General features: G+C 41.6%; 1 protein-coding gene across 5 annotated transcripts in view; it reads left to right on the top strand.

The window, feature by feature from the left end:
• CUL4B (cullin 4B) overlaps positions 1-1309 on the top strand; it is a 109085-nt gene extending 107776 nt beyond the window's left edge. For all 5 annotated transcript variants that reach the window (XM_059158537.1, XM_059158538.1, XM_059158536.1 and 2 more), the window contains exon 21: positions 150-1309. In XM_059158537.1, coding sequence (XP_059014520.1) covers positions 150-245 — 96 coding nt within the window. In that variant the 3' untranslated portion in view covers positions 246-1309. The remainder of the gene's footprint in view (positions 1-149) is intronic.
• The last annotated feature ends 24620 nt before the right edge of the window (positions 1310-25929 follow it).

Below are 25929 nucleotides of genomic sequence, written 5' to 3'. Positions count from 1 at the left end.
TTATTTCATTATATTTTTCTCTTTTAAAAAATAGGGAGATTAAATACATTAAATCAGTGAGCCCAAACTTCTTTTTTTTTAATGGGGTATTGGTACATGGCTTGAGCCTATGTATAAGGTTTACACTGAAAATTTGCCTTCTCTTACAGCCTGCTGATCTTAAGAAGAGAATAGAATCCTTAATTGATCGGGACTACATGGAAAGAGATAAAGAAAATCCAAACCAGTACAATTATATCGCATAAAACCTTGGCCTCCAAATATTTGGTATCATACACAGTAGCCAGTGGATAAACTAACCTGTTGATCCTATATTGTTTGACTTCTTTTATACTACCAATGACCAAATGAAGCAGTGTAATGGAAATAGTTGAGTCGACTTTTTCAGTGGTTAACATGCCCATTTAAAGAGTTAATACTTAACCTTTAAGAAGAATGTTGTTGAACTCTTTGCATGTTATTTAGTATGATGTGCAGAAAATTCTTAAGAAAGTACCTGGTCTTCATGATTCCTCTTTGGAACTGGGGAAGAGGTCCAATGGCTATTAAAAAAGGAGGGGGGGTTCTTATACACCATTAATTATGAAGCAAAGGGTTTATTTGCTTAAAATGTCATTTAAAGATACTTAAACTGCATGCAAACTTTATTTACTGTACAGAGTTCTGGATGTATTTATCAAATAGAAAAACCACCCTGGACTTGGTTGTTCACCTGTTTTGTGATTTCCCTTGAAAAGAAAAATAAGTTGTCATAGCTATTGATATTTTACTAAGTAATGTTCTGTTACACTGAAAGGGATGTTTAAAAAAAACTTATTTGGAAACAAGTTTTCAAGTAGAGGGACAGTTGCTTACATAATCTCTTGTATATGCACATCCTAAGATGTTCTGTTTGTGACCATGGGATGTGTGTATATGGCTTAGCCCTGTTTACTGTTCTGATTAACAGGTACTTATAAAAATAGCTGAAATAGAAAATTGCTGATCAGCTGTACTAGAAGAACATGGTAGGAGAGAAAAACCCAACTCTTGATACGAAAAATGAAAACAATATGAATATTGCAAAAGAGACCAAAACCCATGTGTTTTGTAAATTTTAATAAGAGCAAAAATTCATCAACTAGTTTTCAATTTCCTTTAGACTTTAATGTTGTTTGGACAGTTTTATCTTCAACTTGGACCAATTATTAGATTGTTACAGGCTTCCTAGGATTTAGCATTCCTGTTTTCTCTACCAAAGTTTTTTTGGGAAGCACCCCAACTCTCCGTTTTGCTAAATAAACCTTTCATCCTTCTAACTTCCTAAAGACATAGATGTAAAGGTCTTCCTTTATTTTCACCATATACCCCCTAGTTGGGAATTTCAAAATCTGTATTATGCTGATCTTACTCCTTTCAAAATTTCTTGAAGAGTTCTCATAGCCACTGGACATCTGCTTTTCAGGGGAATGTCCTAGGATTGTTCATACATAGAAAATAGCAAAAGTATTGTTACTCAAATTTGTAATGTGAGTAAAAAGGCTTCTCTTTAGCATCCGTGGGGTGTTGGTTGGTTGGTTGGTTTTGTGGGTTTGGTGGTTGGGTTGTTTTGTTTTGTTTTTTTTGCTTCCTTGTTTTTCCTTGAAGGGAACTGATCTTGGAGGAGAAGCAGAAAATTTTGTTTGGATTTTTTAAAAATCAGAATTGCTTTGATGCTTTTGGCAGCAGTATGGACTGTTTGGAGGTGTCTGGAAGAATACCTAGGTCCTAACCGTCAACTGAGGAGACTTGGCTCTTGTGTCTACTATTGATTGTTTTCTTGAATTCTCAAGATTTGTGACCAGCTGTTATAAAAAAAAAGTTGCCCGTTTCTCTCTAATTGCATCAACTTGCACACTGTTAACAGTATGTGGTATTTAGAATGCCTTCCTAATTCTTTTTGAGCAGCCATTGCCTCTATTTTCTCAGCTTCTCCCTGGTTTCCTTGCATGAACTCATCTGACAAGGAAATGCAGCTATTCTGTTTGTCCTCTCTCTACACTGGACCATTTATGTCCATGTCCTAATTCATCCCTGATGGTCTCTGAGATATATAGACTATTCCACAAGACTCAATAGTTACTCTTAAGGCATTTTTAGGTAGAATTGGTCCCTATTAGGAGGAGACTCTTGGTGTCACTTTTGTTATCTTCAAAGCTGGTCCCTTCCCTGAGGCTCTTAATTTTTTGAAAACTTGATGCTGTTTCAACTGAAAAATTGGCAAGAATTTTAAAAACAAGTTGAGGGGAGCTGTTTAAGACATTGAAAAGTAATTGCAAACAACATTGGGTAATTGTGAATTTCAGTTGTTCTGTATCAGTTAAATTTTTGTGCTCTTTTCCCTGTGTACGTGGTGGTTCTATTTTTCTCCAATAAAACTTTTATTTAAAAAAAGTTTCTAGAGATCTTTAAAATTCAAGCATTTTAAGAAAGTTGTGAAACCATAGAACTTTAAATCTTCCTAATAATTTTAGTGAATTCACATCTGTCAGTTTTGTTATTTTAAAAATTTCTCTTTTTTATTTTTGTGGTGGTTTGGTGGTAATGCTATAGGAGTATGGAGGAGGGTATTGGTAAAGGGTGAGTACAATTCCCAGGTGTTCTCAAGGTGAGTATCCATTCTTAAATGTCATATTTTAGAAAAATCAAGTGTAAGTATAAACACTATTTCATTCGAATTTCATTCATTCAAATATTCAATAGTCAAATAGTTTCTATAAAGTTAATGTGAAACTAGATGTACATTGAGGGAAGAATAAAAGGTTAAGTACTTTTATTTCAGTAATGGCACCTGATCTTCCTTTTCTATTAATATGACTTCTGAGCGATAGACTCTCATTGTAAGAGGCACATCAAGGACCTTACCAAGCCAGGAATCAAGCTTTTTTAACCCAGTTCCTGAGTCTTTTGAAGTCTTACCATGATGTCTAGCCATACTCTGGAAAATTCTTTTTTTTTTTTTTTAAGATTTTATTTATTTATTTGTCAGAGAGAGAGAGAGGAGCGAGAGTGAGCACAAGCAGAGTGGTAGGCAGAGGCAGAGGGAGAAGCAGGCTCCCGGCTGAGCAAGGAGCCCGATGCGGGACTCGATCCCAGGACGCTGGGATCATGACCTGAGCTGAAGGCAGCCGCTTAACCAGCTGAGCCACCCAGGCGTCCCACTCTGGAAAATTCTTAACCTTGTACATGTGTGTACAGTTCAGGAAATCAGTTTATTCTACTTAGACATCTGGGTCTCAAGATTTTCAGAAGCTTCTTTTTTTTTTTTTTTTAAAGATTTTATTTATTTATTTGACAGACAGAGATCACAAGCAGGCAGACAGGCAGGCAGAGAGAGGGAGAGGAGAAAGCAGGCTCCCTGCAGAGCAGAGAGCCCGATGTGGGACTTGATCCCAGGACTCTGAGATCATGACCTGAGCCGAAGGCAGTGGCTTAACCCACTGAGCCACCCAGGCGCCCCTCCATAAATCTTTTTTTACATTAGCTGTTTCTTTGTTTGTTTTAATGACCATTCTGTTTAATGCTGTGAACTGCATGAAGTGTTATAAACATGTTCTGTTCTGTTGTCTACATAAATTTGCCAAAACATACTGTTCATTAAAAAGAAAAGAACAGTACTAATGGGACGCATAATTGTGCTTTATATGGTATCCTTGCTAATGCTTCATTAATCAGTACAAGTTCCCTACAAAAATTTGCTTTATATTTAAATAATGAAAAATTTGTTCACCTGGAAACACTTGATTCAAATATAACATTTTGTTCATTTATTTTCCTAGCTATTATAAATAGGTATTTCTTTTTTTGAACAGACATATAGTATACTTTTATATTTAACAATTCCTAGGGGCCCCTGCCTGGCTCAGTCAGTAAAGCATGAAACTCTTGATTTCTGGGTCGTGAGTTCAAGCCCCATACTGGGTGTGGAGCCTACTTTAAAAAAAATTCTTTTTAAATATACTACAGAAAAAACCCCAATCCCTAGAATTTACATCTAGCAGAGTAAAATAAAACAAAACTTACCTTTCTTTTGTAGAACCTTTTTTTGGGGGGGGATTTTATTTATTTGAGAGAGGATGAGCAGGGAGAGGGGCAGAGGGAGAGGGCGAAGCAGGCTCCCCACTGCATGGGAAGCCCCACACAGGGCTCCATCCCAGGACCCTGGATCATGACCTAAGCTGAAGGCAGACATTTAACTGACTGAGCTACCCAGATGTCCCGTGTAGAAATTTTTTATTTGATACAGAATATAATACACTGTGGAGACACATTAGAATGTAATAGTTCTATAGCTATAAAAATATCTCCCTCATAACCTCTAATTTTTTTTTTGAGGGGGGGTGTGGGAGATGCAGAGGGAGGAGTGAGACAATCTTAAGCACACTTCACACCCAGCATGGAAACAACATGGGGCTCAATCTCACAAACCTGAGATCATGATCTGAGCCAAAATCAAAAGTCAAATGCTTAACTGACTGAACCACTCATGTGCCCCATAATCTCTAATTGTAATAAAATTTTTTAAAACCTTTAATTAAAAAGGTTTATAAATTACACAAAATTTTCCATTTTAACCATTTTTTAAATTTTTTATTTTTTTAAAAGATTTTATTTATTTATTTGAAAGACAGAGATCACAAGTAGGCAGAGAGGCAGGCAGAGAGAGAGAGAGAGGGAAGCAGGCTTCCTGCGGAGCAGGGAGCCCGATGCGGGGCTCGATCCCAGGACCCTGAGATCATGACCCGAGCCAAAGGCAGCAGCCCAAACCACTGAGCCACCCAGGCGCCCCGACCATTTTAACCATTTTTAAAATTTTTATTTGTCAGGGAGAACACAAGCTGGAGGAGGGGCAGAGGGAAAAGCAGGGACCTGATGGGGGACTCCATCCCAGGACCCTGGGATCATGACCTGAGCCAAAGGCAGACGCTTAACTGACTGAGCCACCCAGGCACCCCAGGGAGAGAAAATCTTATGCAGGCTCCACGTGAAGCACAGAGTGCAACATGGGACTAGATCTCAACCCTGAGATCATGACCTAAGCTGAAATCGAGTCATATGTTTACGTGACTGAGCCACCCAGGAGCCCCAGTGTCTTTACATTTTTAAACCACTTATTTTAGGTCTTTAAGAAATTTCTTTCAGTAGGGGCTCCTGGGTGGCTCAGTTGGTTGGGCATCCAACTCTTGGTTTCAGCTCAGGTCATGATCTCATGGGATCAGGCCCTGGGTGGGGTTCTGTGCACAGCAGGCAGTGTGCTTGAAGTCCCTTTGCCCCTCCCCTGGCTCATGTGCTGCCCTGGTGCTTTCTCTCTACAATGAATGAATCTTTAAAAAAAAAGAATTTTTTTCAGTTATATTTTGTACTTTTCACCATATAAGTCTTTTAAATCATCCTGGCTAAATGTATTCTATGTATTTTGTTCTTTTCGGCTTTGTTATAAATGGAATTGTTTTCTTAGTTTAGTTCTCAGATTGTTCATTGCTAGCATATACAATTTTTGGAAGATTTTATTTGAGAGAATGAGCGAGAGAGGAGGAGCAGAGGGAGGGGAAAAGGAAGAAGGAGAAGCAGACTCCCTGCTAAGCACCAGACGCAGGGCTTGACATGGGCTTGATCCCAAGACTCTGGAATCATGACCTGAGCCGAAGACAGATACTTAACTGAGCCACCCAGGTGCCCCTAGGATATACAATTTTTTAAGATATTTTATTTTTAAATAATCTCTACACTACACTAACATGGGACTGAACTCACAGCCCTGAGATCGAGAGTCACATGCTCTGCTGACTGAGCCAGGCAGGCACCCCATATACAGTTTTTATGTGTTGATCTTACACCCTACAACTTTGCCGAATTTGTTTGCCAGTTTTAACATATTTTTGTGGATTTTTAAGGATTTTTTTATATATAGCATCTTCATTTTCTACAAAGAGGTAATTTTACCTTTTCCTTTCCAATTTGGGTATGTTTTATTTGTTTTTGTTGCCTAATTTCTCTGTGTGGAGCTTCCACTATAATGTTGAATAGAAGTGGCTAAAGCAGGGATCCTTGTCTTGTTACTCATCTTAGAGGGGACAGCTTTCAGTCTTCCACCATTGAGAATGATACTAGCCGTGGGGGGTTCACAAATACTGTAATGTTGAGGAAGTTTTCTTCTTCCTTTTTAAAAGATTTTATTTATTTATTTGACAGATAGCTCAAGTAGGCAGAGCAGCAGGCAGAGAGAGATGGAGAAACAGGCTCTCCACTGAGTAGGGAGCCCCATGCAGGACTCAATCCCAGGACCCTGGGATCATGACCTGAATGGAAGGCAGACACTTAACTGACTGAGCCACCCAGGCATCCAAGGAAGTTTCCTTCTGTTCATAGTTTTCTGTCTATCATTAAAGATTGTTGTATTTTGTAAAATGCTTTTTCTGCATCAATTAAGACAGCTGTGGCTTTTTTCCTTTGTTCTATTAAACTGGTATATTACATTTTGTTGGTTTTCATATTTTGAACCACCCTTGCATTCCTGACATAAATCCCACTTGATCATGATGTATAATTCTTTTTTTAAAAAGATTTTATTTATTTTGACAGAGATCACAAGTAGGCAGAAAAGCAGGCAGAGAGAGAGAGGAGGAAGCAGGCTCCCTCTGAGAAGAGAGCCTGATGCAGGGCTCGATCCCAGGACTCTGGGATCATGACCTGAGCCGAAGGCAGAGGTTTAACCCACTGAGCCACCCAGGCGCCCTGGTGTATAATTCTTTTAATATGTTGCTTAATTTGGTTTGCCTAGTAATTTTTATGATTTTCTTAAAAGATTTTACTTATTTAGGGACACCGTGTGGCTCAGTGGGTTGAGCCTTTGCTTTCAGCTCAGGTCATGATCTCTCAGGGTTCTGGAATCGAGTCCCACTTTGGGCTCTCTGCTGAGCAGGGAGCCTACTCCCCCCACCCCGCCTGCCTCTCTCTGCCTACTTGTGATCTCTGTCAAATAAATAAACAAAATCTTTTTAAAAAAATAAAGATTTCATTTATTTGACAGAGAACAAGAGCACAAGCAGGGGGAGTGGCAAAGGGAGAGGGACAAGCAGGTTCTGCGCTGAGCAGGGAGCCTGATGTGGAGTCAGTCCCAGAAACCCTGGATTATGACCTGAGCCACAGGCAGATGCTTAACCAACTTAACCACTCAGGAGCCCATTGATAAGGATTTCTGTATTATATATTCATAAGGGATATTGACTGGTCTGTATCTTTGTGTCTTTGGCTTTTCTCTCAATAGAAGGAGTTACAAAGTATTATTTCCTCTTCTATTTTTGGAAGACTTTGAGAAGGATTGGTGTTAATTCGATGCTTAATAGAATTCACCAGTGGAGCCATCTGGTCCTGAGCTTTTCTCTAAGGGGAAATTTTTAATTATTCTGTCTCTTCTCTTATAGATCTTTCAGGTATTCTATTTCTTCTTGAGTCATTTTTAGTATTTTGTTTCTAGGAATTTGTTGATTTTATCTTGGTTATCCAATGCATTGGTGTACAATTGTTCATAGCATTTTTTTCATCCTTTTCGTTTCTGTAAGGTTGGTAGTAATGTCCTACCTTCATTACTGATTTTTAGCAGTTGGAGCTTACTCTCTTTTTATTAGTCTAGCTAAAGGCTTATCTGTTTTGTTGATCTTTTCAAAGAGCCAACTTTTGACTTTGTTGCTTTTTTCCTTTGCTTTTCTGTTCTTTGGTTATTTCCACTCTAATCTCTATTATTTACTTCCCTCTGTTAGCTCTGAGTTTAGTTTGCTCCTCTTTTTCTAGTTATTCAAGGTATAAAAGTTAGCTTATTGATTTGAAATATTTTATTTTATTTATTTGTTTCACAGACAGAGATCACAAGTAGGCAGAGAGATAGGCAGAGAGAGAGAGAGAGGAAGAAGCAAGCTTCTTGCAAAGCAGGGAGCCCGATGTGGGGCTTGATCCCAGGACTCTGGGATCATGACCTGAGCTGAAGGCAGAGGCTTTAACCCACTGAGCCATCCAGGTGCCCCTGATCTGAAATTTTTTAGTGTAGGCACTTAGAGTTATGCATTCTCCTGTTGGCGCTATTTTTGCTGTATCTCATTAAGTTTTAATACAGTATTTTCATTTATCTCAGCACTTTTTAATTTCCATTGTGGTTTCTTTTTTGATATATTTGTAATTTAAGAGTGTGTTATGTAATTTTTACATATTGTGAACTATTCACTTCCGTTACTGATTTCTAGGTTTTTCATTGTGGTCAGAGAAGATCCTGTGTGTGATTGAGTCTTTTTTTTAATTTATTGAGACTTGTTTTGTGGCCTAACATAGATTTTTCCAGGAGAATGAATACTCCATGTGGACTTAAGAGTGTACATAGTGTTTAAGTCCTGTTCTATTATTGACCTTCTTCTTGTATTCATTATTGAAAGTGGGGTATTGAAGTCTTCAGCTGTTATCATAGAACTGTTTCTTCCTTCTATTCTTTAAATTTCTGCTTCTTGTACGTTGGGACTCTGTTAGGTGTTTATATATAAAAATTGTTCTTTTTGATGGGTTGACCTTTTAATATATATTATTGCTCTGTCTCTTGTACACTTTTTTTTTTTTGACAGAGAGAGATCACAAGTAGGCAGAGAGGCAGGCAGAGAGAAAGGAGGAAGCAGGCTTCCTGCCGAGCAGAGAGCCCGATGCGGGGCTCGATCTCAGGACCCTGAGATCATGACCTGAGCCGAAGGCAGAGGCTTAATCCACTGAGCCACCCAGGTGCCCCTCTTGTACACTTTTTTACTTAAAAGTTTATTTTGTCTGATAGTAATAGAGCCATTCTAGCTCTCTTTTGGTTACTATTTGCATGTAATATCTTTATCCCTTTTTCCTCTTTCAACCTATTTATGTTTTGGGATCTAAAGCAAGTATCTATAAACAGCCTATAGTTAATTTTTTTTAATCCATTTTTTCAATCTCTGCCTTTTTTTGATTGGAGAGTTTAAGCCATTTGCATTTAAAGTAATGACTGATAAAACTGCCATTTTGCTATTTGTTTGCTATACATCTTACATCTTTTGTTTCTCAACACCTTTATTACTGTCTTTTGTGTTTGATTTTTTTTTGTGATACATTGTTTGTGTGGGTTTTTTTGTAATACATGTTTTTTTATGTAATACATCAATATGTATTGATTCCCTTCTCATTCCTTTTTTCTCTGTCATTTTACTTATTTTCTTGGTGGTTAGGAGATTGCAGTTGACATCTTAAATTTACAACAAACTAATATGAATTAGTAACCAGCTTAGCTACAGTGGGATACAGAAACTGTTCTATACAACTCTAACCTCCTCCTTTGTGTGGTTATTTTCACAAATTATATCTTTATACATTGTATGCCCGTTGACATAGAGGTAATGTCTTTTATCTTTCCTAAATCAGTCTTAAGTAACCAGTAAGGCATTAAGTTGAAAATAATTATCAAAGAGTGAGTTGTTTTCAGGTATTTAACTGTTTTGTGTTGATTAAAACTCCCTGCTATACATAAAGGTATTTTCTTCTTCTATGTCAGAGTTATTTTTTCAAAGATTTTATTTAATTATTAGCACTTGCACGGGGGGGATGTGGGGAGAAGCAGAGGGAGAGAATCTGAAGCAGACTCCCTGTTGAACACGGAGTCCAATGTAGGGCTCGATCTCACAACCCCAAGATTATGACCTATGTGGAAACCAAGAGTAGGAAACCCTAATGACTGTGCTACCCAGGCACCCCAAAAGCTATTTTTTAAAACCTTTTCCAGGGGCACCAGGTTGGCTCAGTTGGTTAAATGTCTAACTCTTGATCTCAGGTAAGGTGTTGATATTGGGGTCATGAGTTCAGGCCCCGCATTGGGCTCCACGCTGGGTGTAGAGCCTACTAAATAAATAAGTAGATAAATAGATAACTATAAGAACATACATACACACACACACACACGTACATAAATACCGAAACAAAAACATTTGCCAGTTTTTATTAAGCACATCTATTTCACTGTTGATTTATTTAAATCATTGGTATGTTAATATCTTATGAAAACTTTTTTTTTTTTTTAGATTTTTTCTTTATTTATCTGACAGAGATCACAAGTAGGCAGAGAGGCAGGCAGAGAGAGGAGGAAGCAGGCTCCCTGCAGAGCAGAGAGCCCGATGTGGGGCTCGATCCCAGGACCCTGGGATCATGACCTGAGCCGAAGGCAGAGGCTTAACCCACTGAGCCACCCAGGTGCCCCTCTTATGAAAACATTTTTAAAAGATAATTGTCTGAAAAAAATAATGGGAACTTCTTCACAGCGGTTAACATATTTAAAAGGGCAGTATGGAATTTGCTAGATTTTAAAAAAGATAACACCCCAAAAAAGCAAAGACAAATTTCCCCAGAATCAGACCTACATGTCTGTCCTAAAACATAGACAAGAGTAGCATGAAAACTTCGAGGATCCTGAAGTGAGGTTCAAGGGGCATCTGTTAGCCTTCTCCCTCGTCTCTTATGTAGGCAATAATAAACAGAAGGTCATCTCCTTCACAGCTGAAGTGGACTAGAAAAGTCAATTGTTCTGGACCAGTGTGTAGCATCCTACATGAAATAGATGATTAGGTTCTATCATCCAAGAATATGTATTTTGGAGATACCAGGTTCTGTCATAATACTAGAACATTTTGTTCACTTAATCCAATTTATCGTTCCAAAGCAGATCATTAAAATGTGCTGTTTAGAAGTGAGTGGGATGCAAGAAGAAATGGTGATCACATTAATTGTTGAAATGTTCATACATTCAAATAAACATGGACTAAAAGTAAAATGACTATTTTTGTTGGGGCAGGTAAAAATAAGATTGGCACTAAGCCACTAAACAAGCTAACAGAAGATGGAAAGAGCTCGGGATATAAATGTAGTAAGGCCTCTGTTCAGAAGAAGGGACTCTCTTATGTATGCATATTAAAATTAAAGAAATCCTACTCCTAATTTACCAAAGAGGAATGAAAACTTATGTTTACACAAGCCTATATGTAAATGCAGTAATTTTATTTATAATTACCAAAAACTTAAAGCAATCAAGCTGTCCCGCTGGTGAATAAACAAGTGGTTGGTACATACATGCAATGGAATACTAATACTGCTTGGCAATTTAAAGGAACAAATTACTGGGGGATCTGGCTGGCTCAGGATGTTGATAGAGCATATGGTTCTTGATCTCAGGGTTGAGAGTTCAATTTGGTTGTAGAGCTTACTTTAAAAAAAATAAAAGGAACACGCTATTAGTACATTCAGTAATGTGGCTCTCCTATGCATTATGTTAAGTGAAAAAAAGCTAGAATCAAAAGGCTGCATATGGTATAATTCCTTCTACATTACATCGTGCAATACGCAAAACGAGGAGTAGAAAACTGAGTAATGATTAGCATGGGTTGGTGTGGGGAGAGGCACTTGACCACAAAGAGGACAGTAAAAGGGAATCTCAGGAGTCAACGGAACTATTTTGTATCTTAATTGTGGAGTTACACATTGCATTTGTTAAAACGTGGAAGTATACACCAAAATGAACCTTACTGTGCATACATTACAAACTTTATAAGTAAGAAAAACAAGAGACTGAGCAAAGAGTATGAATAGGCTTTTCATAGAAGAGGAAGCCCTAGCAGCCAATGAATTTATAAGATAATCTAATCATAGGGACACAAAATAAAACAGGTCCAATTTCACATGCATCAGATTGGCAAACATGGAAAAGTCTTGATATTAGATGACAGTTATCAGCAATGTAAACTTGATGGTGGTGATATAAATTGGCACAAACTACTTGGAAACGTAACATGGTAGTGTTTTGTAAAGTCAAAGGTGCCCACATCTTAAAACTAAGCAATTTTTCCCCCTCAAGATTATTTATTTATTTATTTGTTTGTTTGTTTGATAGAGAAACACAGGGAGAGAGGGAATACAAGCAGGGGGAGTGGGAGAAGCAGGCTCCCCACTGAGCAGGGAGCCTGCTTGTGGGGCTTGATCCCAGGACCCTGGCATCATGACCTGAGCTGAAGGCAGATGCTTAATGACTGAGCCACCCAGGTGCCCCCATAAGCTTTAGTTTTTTAAGTTTATTTTCTTTTAGTAATCTCCATACCCAGTGTGGGGCCTGAACTCACAACCCTGCGATCAAGAGTCACATGATCTTCTGACAGCCAGCTTGGCGCCCCCCGATTTATATAAATTTTAAATAACTTATAAGAAGTAAATAATTAAAATTCCTTTTTTAAAGTATAAATAATACTTTATAATGTTTAAGGGCTACACATAAACATGTGAACTAGTACATTTTGAAATTGCTTTAGAATGATAAACAGCACTTCCAGGACCGTGGTGATCTCTTGGGGAAGGGTGAAGGAGAATAAGGTAGAGGGGTACACAGAACTTGAATTCTATCTGTAGTCTTCTCTGAAAATATACAAACCCTATGATCAAGCATTCCACCTTCACAATGGAGAAGCCTGCTCCGAGTGCACTAGAAGACTTGTACGTGAATATTCATAGCAGTTTCCAACCAAGTTTGCTAACTAGGTTCTTTGAACATTCTGTATTATTAATTTTTTGTCTTTAGTTTTAACCTATCAAAAATTGAGGAAGGAACGTTACATTGCCCCACCTTTTATCTTGCTGTAGTGACCTTCTCAGTTCCAAACAATGCATTTTAAATTCTGTTTTGACTTACCTTAGTAGAACTACTCAGGCTTTTGGCTAGTATTTGCTTGGTATATTTCCTCATCGTTTAACTGTCAGCCTTTCTGTGTTCTCATATTTTAGGAGTATCTTTCCATATTAGGGGGATTTTCCCTTTCTTCCCCTTATTTGACAACCTCCTTTAACTGGCATATTATATCCGTTTGCATCTCTGAGGTCACATTTATTTGTATTTGTTTCTAACATCTTACTGGTTGCTATCTATCTGTTCTAATTTCCTTTGCTTTTTCTCCTTTCTCAGCTTAAAAAAATTGAATTTTATTTTCTTGTTCCATTTTCCCCCCACTATTAATTTGGAGATTATACATTCTATCTCTGTTCTTTCATTGATGACCCTTGATATGTTAGCATGTATGTTTAACAAGTTTCAAGTTAATACCAGTTCTTCCAAATAATATGTGGATATTAGAGCACTTGAGATAATAATCATCTCTTTCCCAACTTACAAGGTAGTAGGCAGTATTTTAGTTTTGTTCTCATTTTTTAAATAAACACCAAATTAAAAGTCTGCTCAGACACCACTTCCTCAATGAGGCCTACCATAGCCACTGTATTTAAAATATCAATTTACTTGTTTAATATGCATATGGTATATTGTCTGTTTACTCCACTAGAGTAGAGTTTAAGCTCCATCAAGGTAGAGGCCTTCGTTTTGTTCCTTGATCATCTCAAACACAGAGCAGTGTCTAGCCATAATAGTTGCATTTGTTTCCTGTGGCTGCTGTACAAAAAATTACCACAAATTTGGTGACTTAAACTCACAGAAATTATTTCTCTCACAGTTATAGAGGCCGGAAGCTGGAAATAGCTTCACCGGGCTGAAACCAAAGAGTTGGCAAGCCACACACCCTGCAGAGGCTCTAAGGGAAAATCAGTTTCCTTGGCATTTCCAGTGTTAGATACTGAAGTGGCATTCCTGGCAGTCCTTGGCTCTTGTCCCCTCCCTTCCATCTTCAAAGCTAGCAGCATAGCACCTTCTCTGACTCTGCTTGTATCATATGGCTTTCTCCTTTGTAATCTCCCTCTGCCTCTCTCCTATCGGGACACTTGTGATGGCATTTTGGAGCCACTCAGATAATTCAAAATAATCTCATCTCAAACTCCTTAATCTGACATGCAAAAACCCTTTTTACACAGAAGGTGACATACATTTTAGGGATTTGGATGTTATGTTGGATAGACAATCAGTCTACCACAGTAGGTGAAAAATACTTGCTGAATAAATGAAAAAATTATTTTATATAATGTATAAAATTTTATATTTATTGTATATATTATATATATACATTTGTATATATATTTTAAATCTTTTTTTCTGACTTATCTCAGGGGAACTACTGTAGTTCTGTTTTTAAATTTTTGAGGAACCTCCATACTGTTTTCTATATTGGCTGCACAAATTTACATTCCCACCAACAATGCAGGCTGGTTCCCTGTTCGCCACATCCTCCGCAACACTTGTTATCACTTGTCTTTTTGATGATAGTCCTAATAGGTACACAGTGATAACTCACTGTGGTTTGGATTTGCATTTCCCTGATCACTGGTGATGTTGAGCACCTTTTCGTGTACCTGTTGGCCATTCGTATGTCTTTGGAAAAATGTCTATTCAGTTCCTCTGCCCACTTTTTTAGATTGTTTAGTTTTGGTTTTTGCTTACTGAGTTGTATGAGTTTTTATATATTTTGGATATATTAACCCCTTCTTAGATGCATGATTTGCAAATATCTTTTCCCATTCAGTAGATTGCCTTTTCTTTCTTTCTTTCTTTCTTTTTTTTTAAAGATTTTATTTTATTTATTTATTTATTTGACAGGCAGAAATCACAAGAAGGCAGAGATGCAGGCAGAGAGAGGGGAGGAAGCAGGCTCCCCGCTGAGCAGAGAGCCCGATGTGGGGCTCGATCCCAGGACCCTGAGATCACGACCCGAGCCGAAGGCAGAGGATTTAACCACTGAGCCACCCAGGCGCCCCAGTAGATTGCCTTTTCATTTTGTTGCTGGTTTCCTTTGCTGTGCAGAAGCTTTTTAGTTTGATGTGGTCCCCTTTGTTTACTTTTATTTTCTTGCTTTTGCCTATCTTCCAAGTCTCTACTTCATTTTGTAAACATATGGAATATACTTATAACTGTTTTAATATTCTTCTCTGCTCATTCTAACATTTCTGCTTTGTTTTTGATAAATTGATTATTCTCATTATGGCTTGTATTTACTTGCCTCATTTATGATTTTGATTGGATACCAGGCACTGTCAATTTTATTATGTTGGGTCTTGAATCTTTTTGTATTCCTATAAATCTTCTTGAGCTTCTTCATAGTATTCTGCACTACTCAGGCAAGACCTAGCTGTACTCTATTTGGTGCCCTGTAAATCATGAGGTTGTTCCATTCCGGCTGGTGGGATCAGGCACTGTTTCTGGCCTTGTGTGTGCACTAGGCACTGTGTCCTCTAATTCTTTCAGATGGTTCTTCCCCTGTCCCTGGTAGTTTTCTCACATGAATGCACTACTTAGCACTCCTTTGTAAAGTTTTATTTATTTATTAGAATGAAAGAGAGAGCATGAGAGGGGGTAAGGTCAGAGGCAGAAGCAACTCTCTAGTGAGCAGGGAGCCCGATGCGGGACTTGATCCTGAGACTCCAAGATCATGACTTGAGCTGAAGGCAGTCGCTTAACCAACTGGCGCCCAGGCGCCCGCTGCTTAGTACTCTGCTGAATATTTGAGGGACACCATCTGCAGATCTTTGGAGTTCTCCCTCTGTGCAGTTCTCTCCTCTCTGCTCTTCTTTCTTACGTGCTCTAGCTGCCTTGGTATCTCCAGATGCTCAGCCGTGTCTCCTTAATTCAGGAAGTCTGCCAGGCTGTCTTGGTTCCCCCTCCCTAGTAAATAGGAACAGCTTCACAGACTGGTAGCCCAAGCAACTGGCACAGGGCCGCAAACCCCAAAGGGCCCGTGTTTGGATTTAATGCTCTGTGGTCACCATCTTTAAATTCCTTATAATTTTATCTTCAAATGTGTGTTTTGTAAGTGAAGGCCCATGGGGCTGCAGCGCATGCACTAAAGGCTTGGGACCAGGGTTCACGCACGGCCCTCTTCCCCTCTGTCTCACTGCTTCTCTGGGACAGGTTCCCTCACCCTCTGGCACCTCAGCCTCCCCCTCTCTTCCCTTGCCCAGCAACTAATGCCACCCTCTTGTCTCTAGTGGGGACGGGCCTGGGCATAGAGAGAGTCAGAATTAGGTGTCTGTCCCTATGGTGTATCAGGGCAGGGCATGGTGGTGAGCATCGTGTCGCAGGCCGGCAGCCCGTGGTACATTCAGCAGAAGATCCACAGGGATAAACCTCTTGCCTCCTTTTATCCAGGTTCCAAATCATCCTGGCCCAGAGTTTTCAGTACCCCTGAGGGCTACTCATCCACAGTCGTTGGGGGTGTCAGATTTATGGGAAGTGCAAATTCCTTGCTCATCTTCCCTGGGGCAGTGATACGGCAGCTGGCGTGAGGGGGAAGCCAGCAGCGGGTGTGCACTAAGCGTGCGTGTCATGCCTTGTCAGAGGGCATGGCTTCTGGGCACCTCTGAGGGTCTGCATTTGCCCTGAAAGGGTCTCATGCCTGAGGAATGCAACAATAAATAGCACATAAAAAAATTACCATGACAGGGATGCCTGGGTGGCTCAGTCGGTTAAGTGTCTACCTTTGGCTTCGGTCATGATCCTGGGGTCCCAGGATCCAGTCCTGCGTGGGGCTCCTTGCTCAGCGGGGAGCCTGCTTCTCCCTCTGCCTGCTGCTCCCTCTGCTTGTGTGCTCTCTCTCTCTCTCTGACAAATAAATAAAGAAAATCTTTTTAGGGGCGCCTGGGAGGCTCAGTAGATTAAGCCTCTGCCTTTGGCTCAGGTCATGATCTCGGGTCATGATCTCAGGGTCCTGGGATCAAGCCCCACATCAGGCTCTCTGCTTGGCAGGGAGCCTGCTTCCTCCCCCTCCCCTCTCTGCCTGCCTCTCTGCCTACTTGTGATCTCTCTGTCAAATAAATGAATAAAAACAAAAAAATCTTTTTAAAAAATCACCATGACAGGTTGAGCGACTGGGAGAAAGGGAAACTTCTTCCCTGCCTTTTGAATCAGGACCCCCTACCTTTTTTCTTAAGATTTTATTAATTTATTCGTCAGAGAGAAGGCACAAGCAGGGGAGCAGCAAGCAGAGGGAGAAGCAGACTCCCCACTGAGTAGAGAGGCAGCACTCCATCACAGGACCCAGGGATCATGACCTGAGCCGAAGGCAGACGCTTAATGAATGAGCCACTCAGGCGACCCAGGCCTCTATTTTTTTTGTACTGAACCCCCCAACTTTTGTATCCAGCCTGGGTTGGAGTGTACACCTTACTTTTTAACCATATTTCAGGGATCACTTTTCCTACATTGCCTGATGGGTCCTAGAAAACTATTGTTTGATGCATTTTCTATATATTTTTTTCTTGGTTGGTTAAGGCAAAGGGTAAATCCAAAGGGTGGTAAATCTCGGATGGAGGCAGAAGTCCTCTACATTTTCATACATTTATCTTGTGTACTTGGCATCAGTGTTATGCAACTGCTTTAGAAAATGTTTAATATTAGATTAATGGCAAGCTAAAGTCAATAGTAATATTTGGAATCCACAGGGATAAACACACATATACATTAGAAAGGGAGGGGTCCAATCTTATTAAAATTCAAAACCTATAATTCCCAGGGAAATCATTTCAGGAAATTTGACCAGAATCTGTCCTTGGGTTTTAATATCTGCCCTAGCATCCTAGCCTGTTCCAGCGAGCCCTGGGTTCCAGGATTGCACATGAAGAGTTAATCCTCAAATGGGTCATTCTGTTCAACTTCCCTAAAGATCCATGGGACAAGATGTAATTAGTCCTATAAGACCATTTGTCCAAACCAATTGTCCAAAAGCCTAATCCAGAACACAGTGTTTTGAAAGGACACACATAACCTATCATGCCCCACACAGTCTGGCCAGGATTGCATTTGAAGAGTCAAAGTCAACAATGGGCAATTTCCAGTGAGCAGATTAGAAATGTTGCCAAAAAGCCAGGGAAGTGCCTAGCAGCTCAGGAACAAAATCCAAGGGCTAGAGACAGTGCTGCTGGTTCCCTCCCTCATCCCACCAAGCGAGCAGGCCCACCCGTTCCCACCTCTGCCCAGGTGTTTACTCCTTGGTCACTAAGAAAGTCCAACCCATGTAAAGGTTTTTTTTGTTTGTTTGTTTTTTTAAGATCTTATTTATTTGTCAGAGAGAGAGAGAGAGAGAGAGAGCATGCACAGGCAGGCTCAGGACCTCGGGATCCTGACCCGAGCCAAAAACAGAGCTTAACTGACTGATCCCCCCAGGGGTCCCCCTTGTAAAGGTTCTGACCATTAACCTTTAACCAGCGAAGTAAAAGTACAGTGATTTGAGACAGAAGATCTGAGTTCTGGGCTTCACTGTTTTCATTTAAGTAGGGGGGAAATAATTTTCTTACCTTCCTTTATGTGTTTATTGTAAGGATGAACTTAAGAGGGGCAGGTTGATATAGTGTAAAGAGCATGTTGGAATCCAACAAAATGATGTTTCCAATTCCAGTATAAACACTTCATAGTTGTGTGACTTTGGGGAAGTTACTTAACCTTTAAGCATCCTAGTTTCCTAATCTAGAAGGAGATAATATCTGTATCACAAAGACATTGTGAGGATTAAATAAGATAATGTTAAGAAGTGCTTGACCTCTAATGGGCACTCAAAAAATGGTAATATATTCCAAAATCCAGATGATAATATTTAGTAAAATCCTATACAGATGGAGCAAGGTGATACACAATGGGAGGGATTCACTGACTTTTTTCTTTTTAAGAGAATGCGACCCTTCTTTATAAAGATCGATTATCCTGGCTTTTTGCTATAACAACTTTAAATACAAGATTTCACAGTAATCATTTTCAGAGAAGCTTGGGATGGTAACGTTTCAGAAAAGGATTGAAAAAAGACTTGGAAGGCGGGCAAAGACCTCTAGCTCTACCCACATCCCAAAATAAGATACTCTGGGAATGAGCCTAGGACACTTATTTCCTCAGTTGAGATAGATGGTTCTTGATTTTTTTGGAGTGGGGGGAGTCCTTCATAAGCAAAGCATACTTCACATGTTGCATGATCTTGTATTTACCCAAAAGAATGTTCACTAGTCAGAGCGGCTGGGTGGCTCATTTGGTTGAATGTTCAACTAGATCTTGGCTCCGGTCTTAATCTCAGGGTCATTGGTTCAAACCCCATGTTGAACTCTATGCTGGGTGGAGCCTATTAAAAAAAAAAAAAAAAAGAATGTTCACTACTCTTTATGTAGATTTTTGTGCAACCCTGGTAACTTTCACATTCTAGTTTCATTTCATTTCATTTTATAACCCTACATCGCTTCTTATTGGAACTTTCTACACTCCCTCTGCTTTTATATGTATCAGATATACGTTAATAATGTTCATTTAAGGGGTGCCTGGGTGGCTCAGTGGGTTAAAGCCTCTGCCTTCAGCTCGGGTCATGATCCCAGGTCCTGGGATCGAGACCTGCATGGGGCTCTCTACTTAGTGGGGAGCCTGCTTCCTCCTCTCTCTCTGCCTGCCTCTCTTGTGATCTCTGTCTGTCAAATAAATAAATAAAATCTTTAAAAAAAAGTAGTGTTCATTAAACTGCTCAAACCAAAGCAAAACCACAGCAAACATGCCAGAGACCAAAATGATGGTCAGTAACCATCTGCGAGTGGCAGAAAGAGTTGGCCATGTTTTCTCTCCATACAGCTTTGTGAGTCTGAGAAATGTCTCAGGTAGAGAAGTTTCTGTGGATAGGGAACTTACTGTATGCCAGGCATTGCCTCAGGGGCTGGGAATGCAGTGGGGAGCAAGACACACCTCGTCTCTGCTCTTCCCAAATTCTTTTTTTTTTTTTTAAAGATTTTATTTATTTATTTGACAGAGAGAGAGAGAGGGAACACAGGCAGGGGGAGTGGGAGAGGGAGAAGCAGGTTTCCCGCAGAGCAGAGAGCCCGATGCAGGGCTCGATCCCAGGACACTGAGACCATGACCTGAGCTGAAGGCAGAGGCTTAACCCACTGAGGCACCTAGGTGCCCCATGCTCTTCCAAAATTCTTAGTCTAGCAGAGGAGACAGATCAGGAGATGGGCAATTGTCATACAGTGTGGTGAAATGAGGGGGAGCTATAGAAGCACAGAGGAAGGTCACCTAAACCAGACTTGGGAGCAGAGACTTTTGGAGGAAGTAATGTCTAAGCTGAGACCAAAAGGATGAGTAAGATTTCGTCAGGTAAAGATGAAGGGAAGAGGGTCTTATGTAGGGAATGTGGCCTGTTCAGGGAACAGAAAGTACTTCTGTCTTGCTGGATTCAAAGTGTGTTGAGGAAGGCTGGAGAGGTAAGTTGAGATCCAGACCACAGGGCCTTGTAAGCCATGACGAGAGAGGGAGTAGTTGGGTGCTCTGGAGGGAGACAGTGGAGGCTCAGCTGTCTCTTCTAATTAGTACTGTGAACTTGAACAAGTTATTTAAGATTTTCAGCCTCAGTTTTCTCATGTGTAATGAGGGCAGTATTCAAGTAATATCTACCTCATAGGCTTAAGTGTTAATGAAATAGTGCACATAAGATACCTAATGCATAGCACGTGTTCAATAAATATTAGAAATTATTTTTTTTTTTAAGATTTTATTTATTTGAGACAGAGACCAAAAGCAGGGGAAGAGGCAGAGGCAGAGGGAGAAGCAAACTCCCCGGCAGCAGGGAGCCCGATGTGGGGCTCAATTCCAGGACGCTGAGATCATGACCCAAGCGAAGGCAGACGCCCAGCCGACTGAGCCACCCAAGCGCCCCATTAGCAACTATTTCTATATTATTTCTTCTAATATGAAGTTGACATGTTTTGGCTGTTAGAGATTTAGATAGATTTAGACAGAATATATGTATATATTGCATATGTATATACATATATACACACATTTTTCCACATTACATTTTTAAAAAGATTTTATTTATTTATTTGACAGAGAAATAGAGATCACAAGTAGGCAGAGAGAGAGGAGGAAGCAGGCTCTCTGCTCAGCAGAGAGGCTCGATGTGGGGCTCGATTCCAGGACCCTGAGATCATGACTTGAGCTGAAGGCAGAGGCTTAACCCACTGAGCCACCAGGCACACCCACATTACATTTTTTTACCTTACTTTTGTTGATTATGAAACAGAAGTATTATACATTGACATAGTGCTATTTGGATTCCTTTTCTTTCTTTCTTTTTTTTTTTTTAAGATTTTATTTATTTATTTGTCAGAGAGAGTGAGCACAGGCAGACAGAGGCAGCGGGAGAAGCAGGCTCCCTGCTGAGCAAGGAACCCGATGCGGGACTCGATCCCAGGACGCCGGGATCATGACCTGAGCCGAAGGCAGCCGCTTAACCAAACGAGCCACCCAGGTGTCCCTTGGATTCCTTTTCTTTTCTAATTTGTCTGTCATGGCTTTAATATCTTAAACATCATTATGCCCCCATAGTGATAGTGTCTTCTGTCTTACTCTGCGTTCTCCCTGCGTCTATGCCTTGTGGCTCTGTAAATCTTAGTTGATAGCCTTAGGAAAGTGCGCCCCCTGGCGTTCGTCTTGTGTCAGTTCAAGAGACAATGTCCCATTGACTGTGGTCTAAGGTCCCTGCCTACTGCCTGTGAATGGAGACCTTTAGTCCCAGAGAGTATGGGGGCCGTTGAAGCTATAGATTTTACAATAGAAAACCTCTGGCTATTATAAAATAGTCTTGTCCTTTCAAAGGTATCATACATTTCTAATTAATATATAGCCCACATTAGTTGATCCATGGCCCAAAGATTATAACATATAAAACGACTTTCCTAGAAAAAAAAAGTCATAAGGATTTGGAGACCTCAGATCAAGGCCTTAGAATCCACTATTACTGTGTGGCCTTGGGAAAGTCCCCCCAATTGGGCCTTCCATTTCTGAGATGAAAAAGACTGGATCCGTGTTTCATGAAATATATTTTTTAGAATACTCTACTAATTTTGAGGGATTACATACAAAGAAGAGAGGAGAAGCTACAAATAAACTGGGAAAATGAGGGTTAAACAAAATTAGTGTTTCTTTACCGCAAGGCTTCTCAGATTTTTACAGTGCTAACACAGTATTACAAATTTGCAAGAACATGGCTAGAGCTTCCCAATCAATGGCAGTCGACTGCAGAACCTTTTGCTGGCAGAGCATCCTACAGGGCCAATATACTATTTTTTTTAAGATTTATTTATTTATTTGACAGAGAGATCACAAGTAGGCGAGGCAGGCAGAGAGAGAGGGAAGCAGACTCCTCTCTGAGCAGGGAGCCCAATGTGGAACTCCATCCCAGGACCCTGGGATCATGACCTGAGCCAAAGGCAGAGGCTTTAACCCACTGAGCCACCCAGGTGCCCCCAGGGCCAACATTCTAAAGAAAACATTCTTGAAAATGCTGGTCAATGCTATGATTTAATTTGGTGAATCTTCCTGATCACTGGGTTCCTTTGCTAAGTAAAGACAAGGTCAAGCCACCAATCTGCTAATGTTAGGACACCAAATCAGTGATAAAGATAATTTAACAGCAATCAAGAACATAGCCTCTTAATAATAGTAACAAAAACAATAATAGTTCATGTTTATCGAGTGCTCTGCCAAGCACTGTGCTAAGTGTGTTATGCATGATACCTCATTTCATCCTTACAATAACCCAATGAGTCTATTACTATTATCCCCATTAAAAAATTTTTTTAAGATTTTATTTATTTGACAGACAGAGATCACAAGTAGGCAGAGAGGCAGGCAGAGAGAGGGGGGAAGCAGGCTCCCTGCTGAGCAGAGAGCCCAAAGCAGGGCTTAATCCTAGGACCCTGAGACTATGACCTGAGCCGAAGGCAGAGGTTTAACCCACTGAGCCACTCAGGCGCCCCTCACCATTAAAAATTTTTTAAAGTGGGTGCCTGGGTGGCTTAGTTGGTTAAGCGACTGCCATTGGCTCAGGTTGTGATCCTGGAGTCCCGGGATCAAGTCCTGAATCAGGCTCCCTGCTCAGCGAGGAGTCTGCTTCTCCCTCTGACCCTCTCCCCTCTCATGCTTTCTTTCTCACTCTCTCTCAAGTAAATAAATAAAATCTTTTTGAAAAAAATTTTAAGTGAATTTATTATTTTTATTATTTTGAGAGACAGAGAGAGCAGGGAGGCCAGAGCCAGAGGGAGAGGGAGAGTGAGAATCTTATGCAGGCTCCACGCCTGACTTGGAGCTCCATCTCACATGCTTCATGTAAAGTTTTTTCCTGCAAGATAAACACAACACCAGGCAAAGTGGGTGCAAGGCAAGATTTATTAAAAACACTCTCCGGCGAAGTTTCAGGGCTCAGGAGAAGGGGAGCCAGGAAAGTTGCGCCGGGAGGAGGTGGGCACCCTCGGGCGAGGTTCTGCGACTCTGGAAAGCAGAAAGCAGAGTGGCAGAAGTCGCACCCAAGGCAGGGAGGAGGGGGCTTTTAAGGGGTCTTGGGGAAAGCTCAGGGGTCTTTTGGAAAGTTTCCCTTATTTAGATATCCCACCGCTCATCGGATTCCCATTGGTCCACAGGAGCCCGGGGCAGGGGTCTCAGATTCCTGCTTGGGCCTTTGTTCTCCTGTCCGAGCTCAGGTCTTGTGGCGGGAACTTTCACCATCTTTAGTAGCCCTTCCTGCCAGCCCAACATTCCGACCTTTTGCTTAATATAATGGTGTCAGGGGCGTCCACTCGGTTCTGGCTACTTCCTGCTGACAGGGGGCGTCGTCATAGGGGTAGTCGGAAGTGGGCAGGCAAGAGTAGGGCTGGAGGAGGAGTTGATTGACAGATACTCAGGCAAGTTCTTGTAGGCGACCCTGCAAGTACTGGAAAAGACAGGGAGCAACTGAGATTAGAAGGAGGATTATGCATACAGGTCCCGCCAGAGGGAGCAGCCAGGTTACCCAGTTGTAGGGGTCCAGGCCCCAGGAGGACGTGTCTCACCACCGTGCTTGGATCCGACCCCTGAGTTCTTTGATCCTGGAGGTAACTATATGATTGGTTAACAAAGTAACAACATTCTTCATTTAATAATAGGCAGGTCCCCCCTTTTTCAGTGGTCAGAAGGTCTAAGGCCCGTCGGTTCTGTAGAGCTAAGGCTGCCAGGCTGGTGATTTGCGTCTGTAGGGCTGTGAGGGGGTCAGGAACCCGTTCCGTATCATCATTCAGGGCTTGGGAGAGTTTGTAAGAAAAAAGTCTATGGAGGCTCCTATCCCTGCTGTCCCAGTTGCCACCCCTGTGGCTATTCCTGCCCCTGTTATGAATGGGAGGAAGGCAGCCCTTCCTCCATGGTGTTGGGGAAATAGAATGGACAGCAGCTGGGATTCAGAGTAGATGGTGGTAGAAGGAGATAGTAGAATGAATATACAGCCCAGGGAGTCATTAGTGGTCAGGCAGCGATAGATTCCCTGAGGGCACAAGAGAAATATTCCCGAGGGAGTACAGTACAGGAGGGAGGAGTTAGTGATATGGCAGCTGCGGTGGTAAGGGAGGACACATTAATAATATGTATGTTTCCCCCGATGGGGCCCATATGGACCGTATTATTCGTGGCCCTGAAGTTGGGGAGTGGCCAGTCAATAGGGAGGGGTATCCCTACAACGTAAGTGAGGTAAGGTAGATAGGATAAAAGAGGCGGGGAAATGGCTGGAGGGCTATGATTTCTAAGAAAGGGCCGGCCGTATAGTAATTCAAATGGGCTTAAGCCTGAAGACCCGCAGGGCGTAGCCAGGAGTCTGGTGAGAGCCATAGGCAGAAGTGTAGGCCAGGAAAGATGGGTTTCTAGGGTAGGTTTGGTGAGTTGGGCTTTGAGCAGCCCGTTGGCCTTTTCTACCTTACCGATGACTGTGGGTGGTACGGGATGTGAAGTTTCCAGGTTATGCTGAGGCTCTCAGCTACCTGTTGGGTTACACTGGAGATGAAGGCAGGTCCGTTGTCCAACTGGAGGATCCGGGGCAATCCGAACCTCGGGATGATGCGCTCGATGAGTATTGTAGCCACTACATCCGCTGTTTCCTGGGCCATGAGGTATGCCTTGATCCAGCCTGTGAATGTATTTTATGGCGAGGCATGGGAGTGAAGTCCAGTTGTCAGTCTTCCCCCAGCTGATGACCTCGGAGCTGTTGGGTAGGCCCTGGTCTGCGGATTCCTCCTTGTGAATTCATGGCGGAACAGGTTTTGCAAGCCCTGTGGACAACTTCTATTACCTTAGATAAGGAAGGATGATAGAAAAATGGCTGAAGAAATTAGTGGAGAGCCTATGGGCCACTATGGAGGGATTGGTGGATGTCAGTAATCAAGGTGTGCACCAGATTGCCTGGCAGGGCAATCCTGTCCTGGATGTAGATCCACCCCTTATCTGGCAAGGGTATAGGCAGTAAAGTTGCAGGGTTTAAGCGGGGGGGAGGTAGAGAGAGAGAGAGATGTGGGTTCTCTAGGAATAGCAGATGGAATAGCTGGAGACGAGGAGTCAGATGGGCCAGGTATCGGTGGCTAAGGAGCTCTGTGAGTTGGCAGGAGAGTAGACCGTGATGGGCTGCCCTAAGGTCATGTTGAGGGCCTTAGAGGGGGGTACTTGATATCCCTTGGCCCACAGAAAGTTAAGTAGGGTGGAGGTGTCGTCTTGGGAGACCGAGAGGGAGGGGCTACAGAGGAGGAGGTCATCCACATATGTAAGTAGAGTACTGGCCTTAAGGACGCACTGCTGTTAAGTCTGTAGGCCTGGCCGAAAATGTGAGGGCTGTCCCTGAACCCCTGGGGTAGAACAGTCCAAGTTAGTTGTCCAGAAGCATGCGTGTCAGGATCCTCCCAGGTGAAGGCAAAAAGAAAATAGGAATCAGGGTGCAAGGGGACGGTGAAAAGGGCGTCCTTTAGCTCCAGTACAGTAAAGTGAGAGGTGTTTGGGGGAACGCGAGACAGTAGGGTTAGGAACGACTGGGTGGAGGGGGACCACGACCTCGTTGATAAGCCTAAGGTCTTGTACCAGTCGATAAGCCCCTGAGGGCTTGCGTACTGGGAGGATGGGGTGTTACAGGGGGAAATGAT

Source organism: Mustela lutreola, chromosome X (assembly GCF_030435805.1).
Source record: "Mustela lutreola isolate mMusLut2 chromosome X, mMusLut2.pri, whole genome shotgun sequence".
NCBI lineage: Eukaryota > Metazoa > Chordata > Mammalia > Carnivora > Mustelidae > Mustela > Mustela lutreola.
The sequence above is the reverse complement of the archived record's forward strand: the minus strand, read 5'-3'. Positions and strand labels throughout refer to the sequence as shown.